This window comes from Molothrus ater, chromosome 7 (assembly GCF_012460135.2).
Source record: "Molothrus ater isolate BHLD 08-10-18 breed brown headed cowbird chromosome 7, BPBGC_Mater_1.1, whole genome shotgun sequence".
In the NCBI taxonomy this organism is placed as follows: Eukaryota; Metazoa; Chordata; class Aves; order Passeriformes; family Icteridae; genus Molothrus; species Molothrus ater.
This window is the reverse complement of record NC_050484.2, coordinates 37,635,556-37,656,097: the sequence shown is the minus strand read 5'-3', so window position 1 is coordinate 37,656,097 and position 20,542 is coordinate 37,635,556. Positions and strand designations below refer to the sequence as shown.

Genomic DNA, 20,542 nt, shown 5'->3' with positions numbered 1-20,542 from the left:
AGCCCCAGGGGCAGTGCAGGACTCCTCACCCGTCACCGTCACCTCCTGCAGTGCCGAGGGCTGCACTCGCTCCTCACTTCCGCTTCCACACTGCAGAGCACTCAGTGCTGAGGTAAGAGGGGACAGCGTGGGAAACCCGGGTCCTGCTCCCCAAACCCAGCCATCCCCACCTCCTCCTTCCCACAGAGACTTCCCCAGGGCGACTCCGAGGTACTTCTGCACCTGCCACAACAAACTGCCCGACAAACAAACTTTTTTAGCCACTTTTATTGATTCATGCTTTCAGTCCTTACTCAGTTAAAAACAAGGCACATTAAATACATCCTCTTATTGCTCAATAAACGCATGCGGCTCATTCCAGATATCAAAGGTAATAAATAATGGCAGGAAAACACCAAGACAGTTATAAAAATGACAACCCAGCTTCAAACACAGCATTGAACAGCCCAGGCTGCAACAGGAACCTGACAACAAACCTAAGTGCCACGTGGAAACCTGCAGTGTGTCTGTACACGTATTTATACACCCCAGACACTGCATGGACCCCCCTCCCCACAGGTTATTTACAATACAAAATACCCACAGAAAACTCAGAAATCCTCCCTTCACACACACCATCCCACTCCTGCTTTCCCATCACGGCAAGGCAGTGACATCTCACAACTGTTCCCACAGTGCATGCACACCAAAGGGCCCAGAGAGCAAAGCCAGCATTCCTGCAGGCACAACGAGGGGACACACGGACACACGAGAGCTGGCCAGGGACTGCTGGGGACACGTGCAGTTGTCCCTGTCACTGCAGGCCTGGCTGCGCCGTGCAGGGGAGCAGGAGGTGACACAAGTGCCTGAGACACGGAGAAATCCATGTCCAGGGACACGCACAGCCAGGAGAACCCGCAGCCACATCCCAGATGCAAGATAGCAAAACAAGAGAACAAAGAGCATACTTTGGGTGCAACACAGAAATCCTGCTTTCCAGGCAAGTTCAGGTTATTATTTTAACAATGCCAGTTAGAGAGGAGTGGAAATTTCTCTTTAAACTGTACAAAAACTGTTCAATAGTGAAAATATTTTTTCTTTACAAAAACCTGCTCAGCATGGGAAATAGTTTTTTCTTCATGTGGCCTGGAAAAGGTCTCATGACTTTTAGTTTGTTTTATTTCCCCTTACATTTTTGTTAACAGCAGAATCCTGAGCCCCTTCCCTTGCCCGCTGAGCCAGAATGCCTGCGTGTTACACATTCATCTCCCTCCATCCTGCAGGACGTGTGAGATGTGTCACTGTGCGTTTGGGACACAAGCATCCCATCCTTCACCTGAACACTCTGGAACACAGCTCAAAAGGAAAAGCCTACAGGGCCACAGGAACAAACCCCTTTGTTCACTGAAATGTCCTTGTGGTGCCAGATGTGCCAACTCCCCCTTCCTCAGCCCCTGCTCGAAGCACAAAGCCAGAACCTGAACAACATCTGCATTAAAAAACAAACTGAACATGCAAAAACCATCTGAACCATTTTAGGAACTAATTTTAGGTCAGTCTTACCCTTTTTTTTTGTATCTACTGTTTTTCAACACCCAAATGTTTCATGTTTTTTACGGGCTCTGCTTCTGCAGCCAAAGACAGCATCTGCACTCACTGTGCTACATCCCACCAGTCCCCAGCACCTCCATTTTTGCCTGGAGCCATTTTCCCTGTTAAAATACCCAAGGAATCCTTGCTGTTCACTCCTGCCCTGTTGGGCACCCCTGATGGATGCTATTTTCCATCAGTGGACGTGGTGATACCAGTTAAATACATCAAATTTTACTTCAGCAGAAATTCTGACCCCTGGGAAGTGAAGCTTGGTTTGAGGTGGAAATTGCTCTACTCAGGGAATACAGCAGATGCCAAATCCAGCAGCAAACCAGGTTTCCCTGCCTTGCTCTACATCAGGCAGCAATCTCCCAGCTGATCTCAGCCCAGCCCAGCAGCAGGAGAATAACAGGCAGGTACAGCAGTGCTGGAAACAGCTCCAGTGAGGGCTCCATGCTTTGGTTTTCATATAGCCTGCTGAAAAACAGCCTTTTTTTTCTAGAAAAGTTAGTAGGATGCAAAACACACACTTTGTTTTTTTCACCGTGTTTGAGCATTTTTAAATTAACATTTAAGAATGTTGTGCTACCAAAACCTGCCCCATCCTACAGAGCATCGGGGTTTGCCCCAAACTTGAAGCTCTTTTTAGCATAAAACACCTTTTGCCTTTATTTCACTGCACAAAGCACCACCTGCAGACAATGCCATTTATTAGAGGCAGTTTATTTGTGTTAACAGTGGAGAAGGGAAGCTGTGCCCAGCTTTCAGCTACATTATTACCTCGGGTGATTAATCCAGGTGTCTTGTTTTTCAGCTGCAATTTCTGAGTGGCCAAGTGCTGGCCGCTGGAATAACAGGGCAAACCTACCACCCACAGCAGGCTCAGGGCAGGCCTCCACCACCCCCATCCCCAGAGGTGCTGGGTTTGCTCCTTTGGAATGGTATCTCCACTCCAGAACACAGCTTTCCCTCTCTTGCTCCTTGGTGAAGAGGCAGAAGCAGCTCAGAGAACTCAGAGCGTTTAAGGGCAGGATTCTGAGCATGGTGTGCTCTGAAGGTGAGGGTGCTGCAAACGTTAATGGCCAGGGCAGGATTCACTCTGAGGCAGGATTCACCCTGAGCACGGCGTGCTCTGAAGGTGAGGGTGCTGCAAAGGTGAATGGCCAGGGCAGGATTCACCCTGAGCACGGCGTGCTCTGAAGGTGAGGGTGCTGCAAACATGAATGGCCAGGGCAGGATTCACCCTGAGCACGGTGTGCTCTGAAGGTGAGGGTGCTGCAAACATGAATGGCTGGGGCATTAATGGAGTCACTCTGAGGCAGGATTCACCCTGAGCACGGCGTGCTCTGAAGGTGAGGGTGCTGCAAACATGAATGGCTGGGGCATTAATGGAGTCACTCTGAGGCAGGATTCACCCCGAGCACGGCGTGCTCTGAAGGTGAAGGCAATGCAAACGTTAATGGCCAGGGCAGGAGGTGCTGAGTGTGCCCCAAAGCCCTGCAGCCTGCACTGCCGAGCTGCTGCCAGCACACCCCAGCCAGGCACGTCTCGGGGCAGTAAGGAGATCATGAATGAGGAGGACAAACGCACCGGAGTCATTTGGGAGAGCTGCCCCGGGGCCCAGGAGCTCAGAGCCCGCCTCCGCTGCGGTCCACGGGGATGGCCTGGCGCCGCAGGTTCTCCTCAGCACTCTTCATCAGCACAGCCAGCCTGCTGCCTGACACTCGGCCCTTCTGGATGGCACTCATCAGCTGGGGACATGGGACAGGGTCACTGAGGGGCTGGCACTGCAGCCAGCACACACACACACACACACACACACACACACACACACACCTGCGTTCCCAAACTGCAAACCACGGCCGCGGCCCCAGAGCCTGGCCCCAGGCTCACCCACACCCCCAGGGCTATCAGGGACTGCTTTGGACAGGCCTGGGGGGCAGGAGGAGGGCAAGGACCAAACAGGATCCAGCTGGAAACAGGGCGGACAACCATCATCACTGGGCTTCCTCCATGACATTCAGAATGTGGGAAAGCCCAGCAGCTGCACAGGCTTTCTCTGGTTATTTGTAATACCTGAAGCATGCGGCTCATGGAAGATTCAGGATTTTTTTGCATTTAGGAAGAAATTGTTCCCCATGAGGATGGGCAGGCCCTGGCACAGGGTGCCCAGAGAAGCTGTGGCTGCCCCTGGATCCCTGAAGTGCCCCAGGCCAGGCTGGAACAACCTGATCTAGTGGAAGGTGTCCCTGGCCCTGGCTTGAAGATGAGCTTTAGGGTCCCTCCCACCCCACATCATGCAGGGATTTCATGATTCCTGATCCATCACTGATCCCAGACCTGCCCTTTCCACCCACATGCCTTTCTCTGGAGAGACACTGTACTTGACTCCCACAATTCTTTCAAATCCAAATTCCTTTATAGACTTTTAAAACTAATTTGCCTTTAAGTCCTGGAAGCTGGACTCTGCTCTCTCCCACTGCAAGCACACTAGTGCTAAGATTTCAGTTAATTCTTTTTTATCCCATGGATAAAGCCAGCATTAGAGCTGAAATTACCTGCAGCCAGCTCTGCAGAGAGCACTGGGGAAGCAATTGGCACTTGCCAAATGCAATTTCTTCCGCAGTTTTTTCTTCCTGCAAATTCTGCAGGAATCCCCCAGATTCCTTCCCCTCCTAGGAAAAGCTGCTCATTACACCTGCAGCTGGACCTGTGCAAACGTGGTGTGGCCTTGCCCTGACCCCCTTGCAATTCCAGAGGCACAGGGAGGAGGCCAGGCCTGTGCACAGACAGGGATCTCCCAGCAGCAGAGGCACTGCCTCCTGCCCCGTCACCCTCCTGGCCACCAGCCTGCCAGAGCCTGGGGCAATGCGCTTTAGAGGAATGGGATGGGCCTTAAGGTGCCTTCCCACTCAAACCAGCCTGGCATTCCATGATTCCTCCTGATGCAACAGGGGGTGGTTGCCTTTACATGCCACCAGCAGTTCCAAGGCTGCCTGTCCCTCCTGGAGCACCCATCACTGCATGGGCACTGAGCACCAGGGGCTGCCAGGACCACTCTCTGCCAGCCCTCTGAGGCCCCTCTGCACCGTGCAGGGGGCCCAGGCTGGCCCTGCTCTGCTCCCACCTGCAGGCCAGCAGCCCCCAGGCACAACCTGCTCTATTTTCCAACACAAACCTCCACAAATATTTGCCCAGGGCTTGCACAAGTTCTGCGCTGAAATGCAATTACTTGAAAGTTTTCAGAAAGCAAACACTCAAGTATTGGGCACTGACTTAACAGATCCATTAAAAAATTAAACAAACATTTAATGTATTTTGCTCCTTCCATGGCAACCCCAGTTCATTTCAGTGGCACCTTCGTGCTTAGCACTCAGTGCTTCCCTGGAGCAGTGCAAGGCACAGGAGAGGGCTCAGCCCTGCAGTGCCATTGATGCCTCAGGTTTGGCTTTTCTATGTTTCAGACTCTGTGCTGCTTTAGTGTAGAGTTCTGAACCTCACATTCAGTGGTGCTGAGCTCTGTGCACAGAGCAGGGAGACAAAACAATTCCTGCTCCAGCTGGGCACCAAGGACAAATGAGCCAAATCTCAGCCCAAGAGCACAAACCCTGTGGGCTGGAGAGAGAAAAACAAGCAGGGTGGGACTGCAGGGGCTAAAGCTGGAATGGGACAATGAACTGCAAGATGCAAATGGAGCAGAACTGATCCCAGGGACAGAGCCCGGGAGCGCTCGTGCATTTTGGGGCCATTTTGGTTCATCTTGGGTGCAGCCCTGGCTGGGCTCTGGTGCTGCCCAAGGTGGATCCATGGAGGAGATGCTTTGAATCAATCCCTGCTTTATTCTTTATTCTGGGACTCTGCCCAGCCTCTGCTCCAGGGCATCCCCATCACTGCTGCTCTGGGAGATGTGCAGGAGCCACAGAGTGACACAGGTTTGCACAAACAACCCTGAAATACTCCTAAGCCTTTGCATTGTATGGGATGATGCAGGGCTGGCAATCCCTGGTGAGCCTGGTCAGCCTAGCAAAAACACCCCAGAACGCCCCCAAACCCCCCAGAACAACAATTACTGGTTGTTTCAGCTCCCCAACCAGTGTACCCAACCCAAGCAAACTGCAGCTAGCTCAGCCCTGCAGAAAGGGCTGGGCTGCCCCAGTGAAAGGCCTGCAGTGGAGGTACCAGGGTGTCCCTTTCCAGCCAGAACCCAGCTGGGCTATTCTCTCCCATTTGAACAGACCAGCATAAACTCCCAAAGCCATTGGTTCTCCTTCCCCCCTGGCTTGTTTGGTTTGGCTTTTCCCCTTCCCCCAATTTCACTACAGCCCCTCAGCTCAATTGCTGCATTTTAGGCAAATAAATACTCCTTTTTGCTAATGCTGGACACAACCTGTGAAAATTTTCTGCATTTAGATTCAACAATGCTGCTCTTATCCCCAGCTCATCTCCAGAGAGACAATTACCATTTCCTTTGCCTTGATCTTGTTTGTTTAACTTGACACAGTGAAGAAAGGGCTGACATTGACCAAAATCCCCAGCATTAATTTCTCTCCTGTTTGGCATTCATCATTGCCACTGGGCACGGCAGGCTCTGAAATACCACCCCAAAAAGGGATCCTCAAACACCAACCCAGCTGACAAACTGCATATGCAAAGGGAGCACCCTTGGGTTTGCTTGAAAGCCCCCCAAAAAGTAGATGCATGTCATTTTTTTCAGAGAAACTGTGACAATTTAGTCAGTCCAGGAATTAAAATGGGTTACAGGGCCTGGGATGGGCTCTAACTACAAGCTCATTCTTTATAATATTCAGTTTATTATTTAGTTATTTAGTTTATTATCATTATGGTTATATTACTATTTATCATTATAAATATTTGGTTATTTAGTTGTTTATTATTCAGTTTCTTAGTTTACTCATTTTTGTAACAACCCTTAACAGCTGTGGATAATGTCAGTGTGCACACCTGTGCCATGCACCTTCCAATGGACACCTGTATCCTCTTAAATACATTTAAACAGCATTTCTGGGCTTAAAATGCCAAATTCAGGTCTGGACTGGGGCATACTTTGTAATTGGACCCGTTCTTTGAGTCTGACTGGGGAAAAAAAAATCCTGAATTTCCAAGCTGCTTGAGGATGCTCTGTGTGCCCCTTGTACCGCCACCACCAGCACAGGAACACTCCCTTGGTCTCCAACCCAGCCCTAGGCAAGGGGAAAAGCTCCCTAAGTGTGTCTTTGCTGCTCAGAAACCAGCCCTTCGTGGAACCAAAGGGAGCACGTACCTGCAGGAACTCGTTGAGCTCCACCTGCCCGTTCTTGTTGAGATCCACCTCGTTGAGGATCTCGTGGAGGGTGTTCTCATCCATCTGCACGCTGATGCTCTGCACGGAAGGAGCACAGGACAGGGGGCTCAGCAGCCTGGGCCTCACCCCTCACCAAGCTCCCCCCAGAGGGAGTCAGGAGCAGGGGCAGCTCACCTGCAGCACACGCTGCACGTCCAGGATGGTGATGAAGCCCTTCTTGTCCTTGTCAAACATGCGGAACCGCTTCTTGTACCTGCGAGGGAGGGGCTGCACGTCAGGGCCCCACGGGCTGCAGGGGACAGCAGCACGGGCAGCCCTCCTGCCCCACTCACCTCTCAATATCCGAAGGCACCAGGCTGATCTCAGAGCTGTCTGTTAATTGATCTGTTTTCACTTTGTAGCCCATTTCATAGTACAGGAATGTTTTAGCGGTTTCAAGCTCCTCCTACAATGAAAACACAAAACCTGAGTATCTGAGCAATAGCAAGTTCTTACGCAGGTACTTATTTTTTATGCTTTACTATTAGGTTCTTTCACATAACCAATACTTTTCCAAGGTCCCAAAATTAAGCAGATGGCAGCTGAGAAGTATCAAAAAATTAAACTTAGGCACTTTTTGCAAAAGGTATCCATGCTAGTAAAGACTTCCAATTTCTGTGTAAATGCTTTCAGGTGCATCCACACCTTCAGTCACACACAGTGTCTGCCCCTTTCAGAAAGAAATGGCCTTTTTAGACTAGGCCTACAACTTGTCATTTTTCTACCATTTGATATCTTAGTGTGATGATGATTTAGTGTGATCTTTAGTGTGATGATTTGGACTCAGCTGTCCAAAATCAGAAAAAAAATCAGGGAGCTCAACACCAGGCAGGTTCTTTATGGTTACAGGAGCTTCCTTTGCTGAGGCAGATCTGTTGAAAAGTGTCAGTAAAGCAAAATAACAGACAGGAATAGGACAGCAATGCCAAGCCTGCTTTCATTTCTAAGGCTGGGGAGCAGCAGGATACAGATCTTCCCCTTCCCCCCCAGCCCCTGGCCAATCCCAACCCATCCCACAGCCATTTGATAAAGCCTTTAGAATGAAATGCACCAAGTGACTCATTCTGCCGGGAATAAAACATCACTTGTAGCTCTCTATTCAACCAACTGGGATCCTTAACACAGAAACTCCTCAAGAAAAACAAAGCAGCTGGAGCTGAAAAGGGCCCTTTGTACCTTCTTCTTCTGCTCACTCCAGTTGAGCTCCTTGGCCATGATGTCCACGATGCGGGGCAGGGCCTCGTCGGCAGCCTGCACGTTGAGGAAGGCCAGGCGGGTGCGGCGTGAGATGATGTCCACAGCGGTGCGCGCGTACTCCTTCACCCCGTACACCACCTGGGGACAAGGGACAGCAGGGATGGCACCCCAGAGCCCCACACCAGGCTGGGAGAGCCCCTTCTCCTTGGGACACTCTACAGAACCCACCTGGGGACAAGGGACAGCAGGGATGGCACCCCAGAGCCCCACAACAGGCTGGGAGAGCCCCTTCTCCTGGGGACACTCTACAGAACCCACCTGGGATCCAATGTTTGTACATGAAGTACAAAATGGGTGGTATATAAATATTTAGTTGTGCATAAATATATTATTATGTGTATAAATCGATACACAAAGTGTGCTCCAGGTACAGGCACAGAAAATATCTTGGCCTCCCCAAAGGAAAGGGCTCAAGGGGATGTTTCAGAGCCACCGACCTGCTCATCCCAAGGACAGAATCCCAGAAGGTGACACAGTTTTTCCACATACCTCAGCTTCGATGTACGGAAATTCAGACACCAGACGTTTCCCAACAATAGGCCACCTCTTCCCTGTCACCTGGGCTATTTTGGCCACCTCAAAAGCCTTGTCCCCATAGGTGGAAGCCAGGTGCTGAGCCACCTGTGGAGATGAAAACAAATCCAGCATGCTTTGAAAGCACATGAAAGACACATTTTCCTTGACCATTCCCTCATCCCCAACAACAAACAGGCTGCCAAGGGTGCTGGAGTATGACAGTGTGGGAGGAAGCTCAGTGCTATGGGAGACTGGACCAGCACTGCCCTGCTGTGTCTGTGCCACCAGGCCTGACAGCCCAGCTCTCCTGCCACACAGAGATCACACTGCTGCACGGCTTGGGGGGCTCCAGGGACCACAGACCCCACAAGTCAGAGAGTTTTTAGCAGGAAACAGTCAAGATTAGGAGGAAGGAAAGAGGGGAAGATGATGAACCATTACTAACTTTATTTCTGTTAGAACTATCTCTGCCCCAGCTCTGGTCGGGTCTACCAGACCTCTGCCCAAGTTATGTTGGTGTTTCATTTAGGGGAAGACCAAAGCCCTCCAAGGCAGGAAGGCAGGACTCACCTCACTTTCCAGTCCATAATCCTGGACCAGCCTGATGTAGAGCGTGGGGCTCCAGTCCGCGGCCCCCTCCAGCTGCAGCCCCATGGTTTGGCAGGAGCCCGCCTCCAGGTTGTGCTCGCGCACGGCCGCGTCGATGGTGTCCCGTGCCATGGCACGGTAGGTCGTCCACTTCCCACCTGGGGGAACAGGGCTCACCTCGTCATTTGGGGAAAGCAGCAGCAATACAAGCTCTTACACCCTACAGACATAGCTCTGTATTCCATAGACCACATGACTGCTGCCAGCCTTGCTCCAAGCCACACCCGCTGCCACGGACAGAGCAGTTTGGTTGCAGGAGCAGAAGGATTCCCACGGAACGGGATTTTTGCATGCAATACCCTGGGGAAGCCCAGCAGAGCTGTATTCAAGGAACCCCCAGTACCTGCAATGGTGATGAGGCCACTGTCGCTGATGGTCACAACGTGGTTCCGGGATAGGGACTGGGTGTCCTTGGAGTCGGGGTTGGTCACCAGGGGCCGGATGCCACTCCAGGCTGCCAGCACATCTCCTCTTCTCACTGTGCAGAGCCACACTGAGGCACGGCCAGCCCGAGCCCAGGCATGCCCAGTTCCCACTGGGCACTGCCAAGGGCTGCTCCACACCCTGCTTGTCCCTGAGCAACCCCCAGAGCTGGGGAGAGCCCCCAGAGCCAGGGGAGAAGCTGGGCTATGGAATCCCAGAACCACTGATGTTGGAAAAGCTCTCCCAGCCCATCGAGTCCAGCTGGTACCAACGCCCACCTTGTCACCAGCCCAGAGCACTGAGTGCCACATCCAGATGTTCCCTGGACAGCTCCAGGGATGGGGACTCCAAACCTGCCTGGGCAGCTGCAGCCTGACCGCCCCCCCCCCCCTTTCCATGAAAATTCTTCCCAATGAATCTGAACAGTCCTTACATTGTATTTTATAAACCAAAATAAAGTTACATGAGTATAACATTTCCTTTCAGATCTTTCAAGCTTTTCCTCTAGATTGAAGGTTATTATTCCAAGATTTCCTCTTGACAAGCCTTTTTCCCCAGCCTTCACCCTAAGTGCAGTTACCAATTTGCTTTATACTGAAGTCTTTGGAACATGTTTTAATACAACTTTCAAATGACCGATAATTGAAAAATCACTAAAAGGGTGTAAAAAACATCCCCCAAAGAACACGGAATAGATTTCCAAAATCAATGTGCTCTGCCAGCGTGTTCAACCTGCCAAAATGAAGTGTTAATCACAGACACAAGACCCTGTATTAGGTTTATAAACTAATGAAACTACAGAAAGCAGCACGCGTGACGCTGTAATTAAGCAGCTGGAAGGTGTCCAAGCCTGTGGAAGTTGATAACCCTGGCACTGGCTCTGGCAGCAGAGGCAGGGCTGTCGAGGGGTGATATGGGCAGTGCCGTTGTTATTTCAGCTCCAGCCATCTATAAACAGTAATTGCACAGGAAAACCAGCACAGGCCCAGCTGGGCTGAGCCAGAGCGACTGAACACTTCTGAATGTGCTGCTGGAAAACATGTGGGAAACCAGGGAATGGCCTGGCCTTACAGCCCATCCCATCCCACCCCTGCCATGGCAGGGACACTTTCCATTGTCCCAGGTGCTCCCAGCCCCAGTGTCCAGCCTGGCCTGGGGCACTGCCAGGGATCCAGGGGCAGCCACAGCTGCTCTGGGCACCTGTGCCAGGGCCTGTCCACCCCCACAGGGGAGAATTTCTTCCAATCTCCTATCTAATCTCTGTCCTATTCACATTCCCATCTCCCTCCTGGTCTCCTGAGCTTCCAACACAAACTGCTGCTCCAGACATCCAACAGGAGCTTCCCTGGACACTTTCAGAACTTCATACAACATGCAGACATCAATTCTCCACTTCAGGAAACAAGGAATCGATCATTTCCCATCTCAGACAGCAGGTTTTCCTAAACCTGTTACAATGATCCTGCCTGAGTGCTTTTCAGACTTATTTCAATGCTGCAGCAGAAACGCAGCAGTACAGAATAATCTAAATAAACCAAACCCTCAGTCTGGAGGGAAGATGGCTGCCCAGGGCAGTGGTGGAGTCACCCTCCCTGGAGGTGCCCAAAAAACAAGTGGATGTGGCACTTGGGGAGATGTGTTAGTGGTGGTGCTGGCTGGTGGTGGACTGGATGCTCTGGAGCAGCAGCAGCAAATGCTGACACCTCAGCCCACCGGTTTGGGAGAGCCAGATCCCAAGAGCCACAGCTTCAGGCAGCAGCACATTGTCCCCCAGGCTGGGATGGCCCCCGGGCTGGAATGTCCCCAGGCTGGGATGTCCCCAGGCTGGGATGTCCCCAGGCTGGAGTAGCCCCAGGCTGGGATGCCCCCACGCTGGGATGGCCCCCAGGCTGGGATGGCCCCCAGGCTGGAATGTCCCCAGGCTGGGATGGCCCCCAGGCTGGAATGGCCCCAGGCTGGGATGTCCCCAGGCTGGGATGGCCCCCGGGCTGGGATGTCCCCAGGCTGGGATGTCCCCAGGCGGGATGTCCCCAGGCTGGGATTCCCCAGGCTGGAGTGGCCCCAGGCTGGAATGGTCCAACAGGCTGGAATGGCCCCAGGCTGGGATGTCCCCAGGCTGGGATGGCCCCCGGGCTGGGATGGCCCCCAGGCTGGGATGGCCCCCAGGCTGGGATGGCCCCCGGGCTGGGATGTCCCCAGGCTGGGATGTCCCCAGGCTGGGATGTCCCCAGGCTGGAATGGCCCCCAGGCTGGAATGGCCCCCCAGGCTGGGATGTCCCCAGGCTGGGATGTCCCCAGGCTGGAATGGCCCCCAGGCTGGAATGGCCCCCAGGCTGGAATGGCCCCAGTCTGGGATGGCCCCAGGCTGGGATGGCCCCCAGGCTGGGATGGCCCCCAGGGTGGAGGGGCCCCCAGGCCGGGATGGCCCCCAGGCTGGAATGGCCCCTGGGCTGGGATGTCCACAGGCTGGGATGTCCCCAGGCTGGAATGGCCCCCCAGGCTGGAATGTCCCCCAGGCTGGGATGGCCCCCAGGCTGGAATGGCCCCCCAGGCTGGAGTGGCCCCGGGCTGGGATGGCCCCAGGCTGGAATGGCCCCCAGGCTGGAATGGCCCCCAGGCTGGGATGGCCCCCGGGCTGGGATGGCCCCCAGGCTGGGATGGCCCCCAGGCTGGGATGGCCCCCAGGCCAGGATGTCCCCAGGCTGGGATGGCCCCCAGGCTGGAATGGCCCCCCAGGCTGGAGTGGCCCCGGGCTGGGATGGCCCCAGGCTGGAATGGCCCCCAGGCTGGAATGGCCCCCAGGCTGGGATGGCCCCCAGGCTGGGATGGCCCCCAGGCTGGGATGGCCCCCAGGCTGGGATGGCCCCGGGCTGGGATGGCCCCAGGCTGGGATGTCCCCAGGCTGGCATGGCCCCAGGCTGGAGTGGCCCCCGGGCTGGGATGGCCCCAGGCTGGAATGGCCCCCAGGATGGGATGTCCCAGGCTGGAATGTCCCCCAGGCTGGAATGGCCCCCAGGCTGGGATGCCCCCAGCCCTTCCCAGCAAGGCTTCCCGGGTTACCTTCCACATCGGGGCCCAGGTAGTTGCGCACTTCGCTCAGGATGAAGTTGATGTCCTCCTCGGTGGGGATGGGGTGGGCGGTGACATCCGTGGGGCTGTCCGTGGTCCCTGCGATCGTCATCTTCTCCAGGGCAGGAAGAAGATCACTCTGCCATCGCTGGTGTCGGGGTCCAGCAGCCCATGTTGTCAGGGCTGGAAGAGAGGAGGGGCCTGCTCACACCAGAACAGGGGGGCACCTGGGGCTGTCCCTGCACCCCCAGGGCCCAGACAAGGACTGTGACACAGCGTCTGTTCCCAGGGAAAGGGGTTAATAAATCAACAAATAATGGATTTCATAGGTGGCTAAGACATGGCTTTAAACATGTCCCAGCAGGTTAGTGAAACAAGGCCCGTGGATGTTTTTATGCCATAAAATCACAGTGATTCCTCCGATCTGCCTCCACAATAAAGGTGGAGCAGGAGGGGTGAGGGGTGGTGACTGAGAGGAAAAGGAGAATAAAGAAGAGAAATGAAGACATTTAAGGAATATCCTTGCAGTGACACTAAGCCTGAGTTTGTCACCACCTGCCACTTGAGCAGGAAGGAACACCCACAGACTCCCGAGGGATTTGGACCAAGGAACGTGCTCTGAGTGCTTCCAGCTCTGTTCCTGAATGGGGAACTGTGCTTTGAGGGAAAAAGGCAAAAGCGACACTCGGTGGATGCTACTCAGGCATTTTTCATTACTTCTGCCAGTGCTACAACAGAATGATTCAGTACAAGGATGAAAGACCGTAGTGCTTTGGATAGATTTTAATTAATGTATCAGGTTTTTCTGGTGTGATGTAAGAAAGATATCCACAGGTACAAACCCACTACCTCCTCATGGCTTATTAAAAAGCTCTGCTTGTATTTCAGAAAACAAAAGGTTTTTATAAACACTTCAAAGGAAACAGCTTTTATGTAGGAAAACATTGAACTGTCCCTTTTTTCGATCATTTTTCCTTCAAGGACTGATGCTGACTTTCATTGAAGGTGCTGCAACTCCCTTTACAAACATGTGCAGTCAGGTCAGGGCTCTTCAGGCTGTGCCCCTGCTCCTGAGATACAGGGAGCACATGGAAGGAGGGCACAAGAGGCAGATTTAGGTGGCAGTTATGGACTTCAGAGGGGAATTATTCAGTGGGTCAAATCCTAAGGCAGGCAAAGACCTGCTTGGGTGGGATTTACCTATTCAAGCTGAATATTGCTTTTTTAGGAAGTCTGAAGTGATTACTGAAGGGAGGTTGGCAATATCTGGCAAGGCTGGGAGAGAGGCTGAGAATTTCATAGCTAGCATGTATATTAGACCCATTTTAGCTGATATTTATAGACAGCTTAGGCATACGGTGGCAGAGGTACAATCTAATAGGGGAAGTCAACACAGGTTTGGGAAAGGTAAATCACCTCAGACAAATGATTACTTTTTAAAATGAAAAAGCTGTTGATTTAGAGACAGAGGAAATCAGAGGTTTAATATACAGTATCAGAATTCAGAAACTTTATAGACATTTTCTTCAAAGTATGAAATTTTTTTAATGTGATTTCATAAAAACTGCTAAAAACAAGGAAGATAAACAAGCAAAGACTTCCAACTAAGTTTCCCCACAGCACCTCTGGACTGAAGTGTTTTAGATTGCACAGCAAGTGCTGAGAAAGGCTGAACAGTTTTTCATATGCCAATTATTTACTGAATCACTGATACCAGCTATCCTGGGAAGCTCTCTCTCCATGCCCTTTGCCATGCTTGTTCCAGCTTATTTAAATAACTAAAGAACCACCCAAACAAATGCAAAATAAGGTGTTTTGCATCAGAAAGAAGCATCTTAACACCCAAATACTGGCCTTCCTGAGGCCTCAGGAGTCATGCTGCTGCACACCAGGAATAACTCTGAAACAACACGATTTTATGAGGCAGGAATTCCTATGATTCCACCATGGATGGGAGAAGGAGGTAAGAGCCATGTAGCCCAGGTGAGATTTCTCTTTAAAGATGGCTAAAATAGGCAAATTGAGGATTTGAAATTCCAGCATGAAGCATAAAGCAATGCCTTTAAAGAGAAATGTAGAGGCAAAAGGTCTGGGAGATCCATGGAAGGTCTTGGATCCATGGAAGATCTCCAGCTGAAGAAGCATTTGACCAAAGCACCACAAATGCAGTTAAAGAGCAATAAAAAGTGACTTTCCATAGAGAAGAAGGGAGGTGCAACAAGCAAGTTTACCTGGAATGTGGAATGCAGAGCAAAGAGGAAAATTCCAGAAAGGCAGAAACATCTGAAATTGGTCAGAAGGGAGAGGAAGCCTTGCCTTCACAGACATTTTGCAGGCAGGAAGCCTAATTAATGAGGGGAGGAATTCTGGGACTATTAATGAAGGACTTCAATGAGTAAGAAACCCATGGGGAGTGAATGCATTAGGTTAACATTAGTTTTACAAAATCTTGACTATATTTATAACTAAAACCCTCTAGGTGTTAAAAAAAAAAAATCATTTGTGTGACTGTGGGCCAAAATCTGGTAACACATTCCCAGGGCACTCGTGGACATGGTGAAATGCCAACCTTCCTGTGCTGAGTGGTGTTCCTTGGCACCACGAGAAGGAAGGCCTGGTACAACCAAGATTAAATCCCACGAGTGTTTTCTATTTAGCAGACAGTTCCCTGCTTTCAGCTATCCCACTCCAAGGAAATTCAGTGCAGTGTTATCTTATCAGCTGTGCTGTGGAGGCAGTGTGTGGGCAGATACTATTTTCCAAGGAAAGTAATGCCCACATGCTGACATACACCGGGGAACATGGAGAACAAGAATTCTCTACATTTCCAATTAAAAGTATTGGGTTATTACAGAATAAATAAATCAGAGCTCTCAAGTGTATCCAGCCATCTTCTACTTTGAATTTACCAAGTGAGTCCAGGTTTTAAAGCTTTCCATGTTTTTGTGTAGGGCCATAAAGCTAATCACACACATCCTTCTCCAGGCATATGAGGAAACTGGGATTACAGCCCATTTCTCCACATTTTTAGTACTTTAAAGCAGCTATCTAGGTCATTTTACCATTTTCATGGAGAAAAATACAAAATGAAAAAAAAAAAAAAAAAACAGAAGAGAATGCAGGGGTGATTTTACACCAGGCAAAAAATGCCTCAATTTTCCAGTGTCTGGTGGTGTCCTGTTGGGACAGCTCTGGCAGAAGCACCCCCTGGTGCACTGGAAGGCTGAATTCCCATTCTGAGAGGGGCTGTGGAAGGCATTACTGCAAGGGCATTGTATCAACACAACTGGGCTAAGTCCATAAAGGGGAATTTCCATTAGGATGCTAATGACTTCAGGAAGCAAAGGCAATATTTGAGTTCCGACTGACAAGACTGGCTCGGGAGAAGGGGATTTGGCTTTGCACAGCAAACAGGGAGAGGAGCAGGAGACTGCAGGGAGCAGAGTGCCACGGGAACCTCTCCTGGAACACAGAGGGCACGTCCTGGCCACCAAAACCCCAGGGGTGGGCACGTGGGCTTGGGGCCACAGCAAATGTGGTTGTGCTACTCTGAGCTACTTTTATTACCTGTGATAGTAATTATTATTACTGATTACACTGCCCATCCTCTCACTTATTCTGTGCTTCTGCACTTCTGTTTTCTCTGTGCACAGCCACATCCTGGCAGAGTCACTGCACAGGGAGTTTCATATGTGAAGGCAGGCAGTAGAACAAGATGGTCTTTAAAGTGCCTTCCAACCCAGACCACTCTGTGACTCCATGATTTAACAGGACAAGAGATTCTGTACGAAGGTGCAACATCTCTGGAAGGTTTTACATGCTCCTTGTTTCCCTGAGGGGGTGACCAAGCAGCAGCACACTCAGCTGAAAGGCATCAGTGAAACAGGTGCTTTCACACCTGGGGAAGCGCTGCCTAAACGCCTTCTGCTTCAGCAGGAGTCCTGCCCTGGGCAGCTCTAACTAAAAACTACGCGGCCTCAGTGTGCTCTGAAGAGATGAAATTGTTCTCCTCACCGGCACAGCGCCAGGATCCTCTTTGGAAAACACAAACAAAGATCAGAGTCCAACTGTGCGCTGCGAGCTGCCGCAGAGCCAGCGGTGCGCCTCTCCCAGCTGATTTATTCAGCAGCAGCAGAGATTACAAATGGTGTCACACGGGCAGCAGCTCCCGGGCCTCACCTGTAATAACCAGGCATCACGATATGCACGCCTGCACTGGGCTGACAGATGTTGGGCACCTCCTGATCATCCATTTTGCGGACTGAGTCTGTGAAAGGTCCCGTGGCATTGATAACACACTTGGCTCTGACATCGAACTCCTTCCCTGTGAAAGAAAACAGTATCAATCACAGACACCATTTGTTTCCTGCTCACTGATGCTCTTTGTTATTCATCTCTCCATGAACTCAACCTACTGTAAAGTGTACCCTGTGTGTCTGAACTCAACAGCTGGGACGGGTTCTAAAAATTAACTAAATGTTCATTCAACACCAGATTTGAGAGAAATGTTTTAGAGTGGAATCCCAGCTTATCTGTAAGCAGAAGAGGCAGGTAGGGTGGAAGTTGCTCAGCTGAAATCTGCCTCTCAAGAAGAGAGATTTCAGTCTCAGCCCGCAGACTCGGTAAATGGGATTACTACTGTACAGCATGGAGCCTTTTACAATGTCATCTTTGCTTGACAGAAGGGCTGGGATGCCAGGCTCAGTCTGGCCTGCCAAAACACTGGGGTTTGAGTGAGAAATGTGACAGAAGTGGAAGCTGAGTGACACTAATGGCACGGCCCAGAAAGATGCTCCTGTGCTGGTTCAGGGCTGCTTGCAGACGGCAGTGGCCCCGCTCCTCCCTCTCATGTTATCCCAGAGTGTTACTGTCCTCTGTAGTGCACCCCACACACCCCACTCACCTGTGAGCACATCCCTGCAGTGGGACCCTGCACACCCCACTCACCTGCGAGCACATCCCTGCAGTGGGACTCCACACACACCCCACTCACCTGTGAGCACATCCCTGCAGTGGGACTCCACAGACCCCAATACCTGCGAGCATATCCCTGCAGTGCATGCTGCACACCCCATAGACCCCACTCACCTGTGAGTATGGCCCTGCAATGGGACTCCACAGACCCCACAATCACCTGTGAGCACATCCCTGCAGCGCAACCCGCAGATCCTGCACATACCCCAAACCCCATACACACCCCATACACTCCCATACACCCAGACTCACTGGTGAACACATCACTGCAGTGCACCCTGCAGACCCACACACACCCCCCAAACCCCACACACGCCCCATAGACCCCAAACCCCAGACTGACCGGTGAGCACGTCCCTGCAGCGCACGCCGCAGACGCGGCCCGTGTCCGAGCTCTTGAGCAGGTGCCGCACCTCGGTGTAATTGGCGGTGGCAGCGCCGTAGCGGGCGGCGGTCAGGGCGATGGCCAGGTTCATGCGCGCGTCGTTGTGCTGTCCTGCAGGGAAGGACAGCCGTCACCCGCAGCACGGCCGGCGCCGCGGCAGCGTGTCAGCACGGATCTGTCACAGCTGTCCCTGTCACATCGCGTACCGCGAGCGGCCGCTCTCGCTCCGGGCTCTGCGCGCCCCGCGGGCCGGGCCGGGCCGGGCGGGCACCGCCGCGTCCAGCGCGCCCCGCGGGCTGGGCCTGCCCCACCGGGCTCTGCCTGCCCCACACGGGCCGTGCCTGCCCCACACGGGCTGAGCCTGCCCCACACGGGCTGGGCCTGCCCCACCGGGCTCTGCCTGCACCATGGGCTGTGCCTGCCCCACACGGGCTGTGCCTGCCCCACACGGGGCTCTGACTGCCCACACGGGCTGTGCCTGCCCCACGGGCTCTGCCCATTCCACGGGCTGTGCCTGCCCCATCCCTGCCCCACACAGGCTCTGCCTGCCCACATGGGCTGTGCCTTCACCATGGGCTGTGCCTGCCCCACACAGGCTCTGCCTGCCCCACACACACCGAGCCTCTCGCTGAGGGTCTGCACCGCTGCACTGAGCAGCACACAAACCACCCCTGCCAGCACACAAACCTTTCCTTTATCATCCTGCCCTAACTCGGTACTCACACCCAGGATTTTGACAATACAACTGGAATTAACCAACAAGTCCGATTACCAAGTGAACACATGACACTTGACATCCTAAACATCTTTTAGAGACTCGGCCAAATTTAACTGGGTTTTTTTTTTTTTGTATATGCCTTTGAACTTCCCAACATATAACATAAAAGCAACCAAAAAAGAGAAATAAGTGGACAAGAATTAATGAAGGATTCTTAACACATATCATTAAAGATTTATTACTGAAATTCCCTCGTTAAAGAAAACCAAGAGAGAGGTGGAGGGACTGTGAGGGGAAGATGATTAATTACTCTGAAATACTGGCTTCACCTGAGACTTTTCCTATTTATTATTGCACTGAATTGGAGGCCTGGATGCTGGCTGGAAAGAATTACTATACATTGAAGGGGCCAGGCTCTGTGTGTCCTGAATAATTAATTTCCGAGCAGGCTAAACTTCCTGAGGTTCACTTCCCCACCTGCTTGGACCACTCCTATCACGGACCATACTGATAAAGTGATAAATTTGTAATAGATACTGTAGGTGATTTATGTTGCCAGCATTCCCAGCATTTAGTATAAATGGTTTATGTAAAGTTTGGTCCTTCGGATTCTGCCTGCGCAAATCTCCAACCGCCGTGCAAATCATCTGTTCCCAGCTAAAAGGGCAAAGTTATAAAGATGGGATCAACGGCCTCGCAAGCACCACCTCCCCTCCCCAAACCCCTCATTCCAACCCAGTCCAAGCTGTGCAGTGCCATCCGTCTTCAGCTATGAGAAAAAAAGTTACACAAAGTGTGCAGAAACGGCAGCATGATAAAGCACCGATGAAGAAACAAACAGTAACTCCAATTCCACTCAGCAAACAATGCCCAAAATCAGCTGCAACAACGGAAGAACAGCAAAACAACTGAGCAAGATGTCAGGAAAAGTTGGGGATGCTCCATCACATGAGATGCACGAGAGGGAACAACCATCGGTCAGAGCTGGCAGGCAAAGCTTTCAGGAAACGCACGGGCCCTGCTGCTGCCGCCGTGGCAGGGAGGGATAAATGACCTTATGAGGCTCACCTCAAAGCTGCCCAGTTTCAGGCAGGGTTGAGAGAAAGTACAGCTCGTGTGCAGAGGGAGCACTGGGAGAAAAAGGGACAAAGGACAGCGACAAGCTGCGATACAGCAGCTCTTCCACATAACAGGGATTCCAGAGGAAGCCAGTGCTCAAGGAAGGACTGGATGTGGCACTCGGTGCTCTGGGCTGGTTGATGAGGTGAGGTCACAGCTTGGACTCGATGCTCTCGGAGGGCTTTTCCAACATAAATGCTTCAGTGATTCTGTAATCGAGGAAATGCTCCCCTAGCCTGTGGCCAGGGGCTCAGGAGCTCATTGCTCTGGAGACATGCCCCTTTCCCTGGGGCTGAACCGGGCCAGCCTGACCCATGGCGCCGCAGGACTCAGCTGTCGCGCGTCGCGCAGCAGCCCCCCTCGGGCAGGGGCAAACCCCAACCCTGCCATGCCCTCAGCACAAGGGGATCTGCTCCCTCCTTGCAGCAGGACCCTGGGGCCAGGGGCTCTCAGGCCCCCAGTCTGCTCCTGCCAGCAGTTGCCCCAGGTGGCACCGACACAAAGCCCCCTCCTGTGGTGC

General features: G+C 52.2%; 1 protein-coding gene across 1 annotated transcript in view; it reads right to left on the bottom strand.

Moving 5' to 3' along the window:
• Positions 1–249: 249 nt before the first annotated feature.
• Positions 250–20,542, bottom strand: part of GPD2 (glycerol-3-phosphate dehydrogenase 2) — a 38,737-nt gene continuing 18,444 nt past the window's right edge. The window contains 14 exon segments of the mRNA XM_036386662.2: positions 250–3,323; positions 6,854–6,952; positions 7,049–7,127; positions 7,207–7,319; positions 8,090–8,248; positions 8,660–8,791; positions 9,257–9,432; positions 9,678–9,812; positions 12,818–12,943; positions 12,946–12,993; positions 12,996–13,009; positions 17,006–17,150; positions 18,144–18,291; positions 18,392–18,526. Of these exon segments, the coding sequence (XP_036242555.1) occupies positions 3,201–3,323; positions 6,854–6,952; positions 7,049–7,127; positions 7,207–7,319; positions 8,090–8,248; positions 8,660–8,791; positions 9,257–9,432; positions 9,678–9,812; positions 12,818–12,943; positions 12,946–12,993; positions 12,996–13,009; positions 17,006–17,150; positions 18,144–18,291; positions 18,392–18,526 (1,632 nt within the window). The 3' untranslated portion in view covers positions 250–3,200.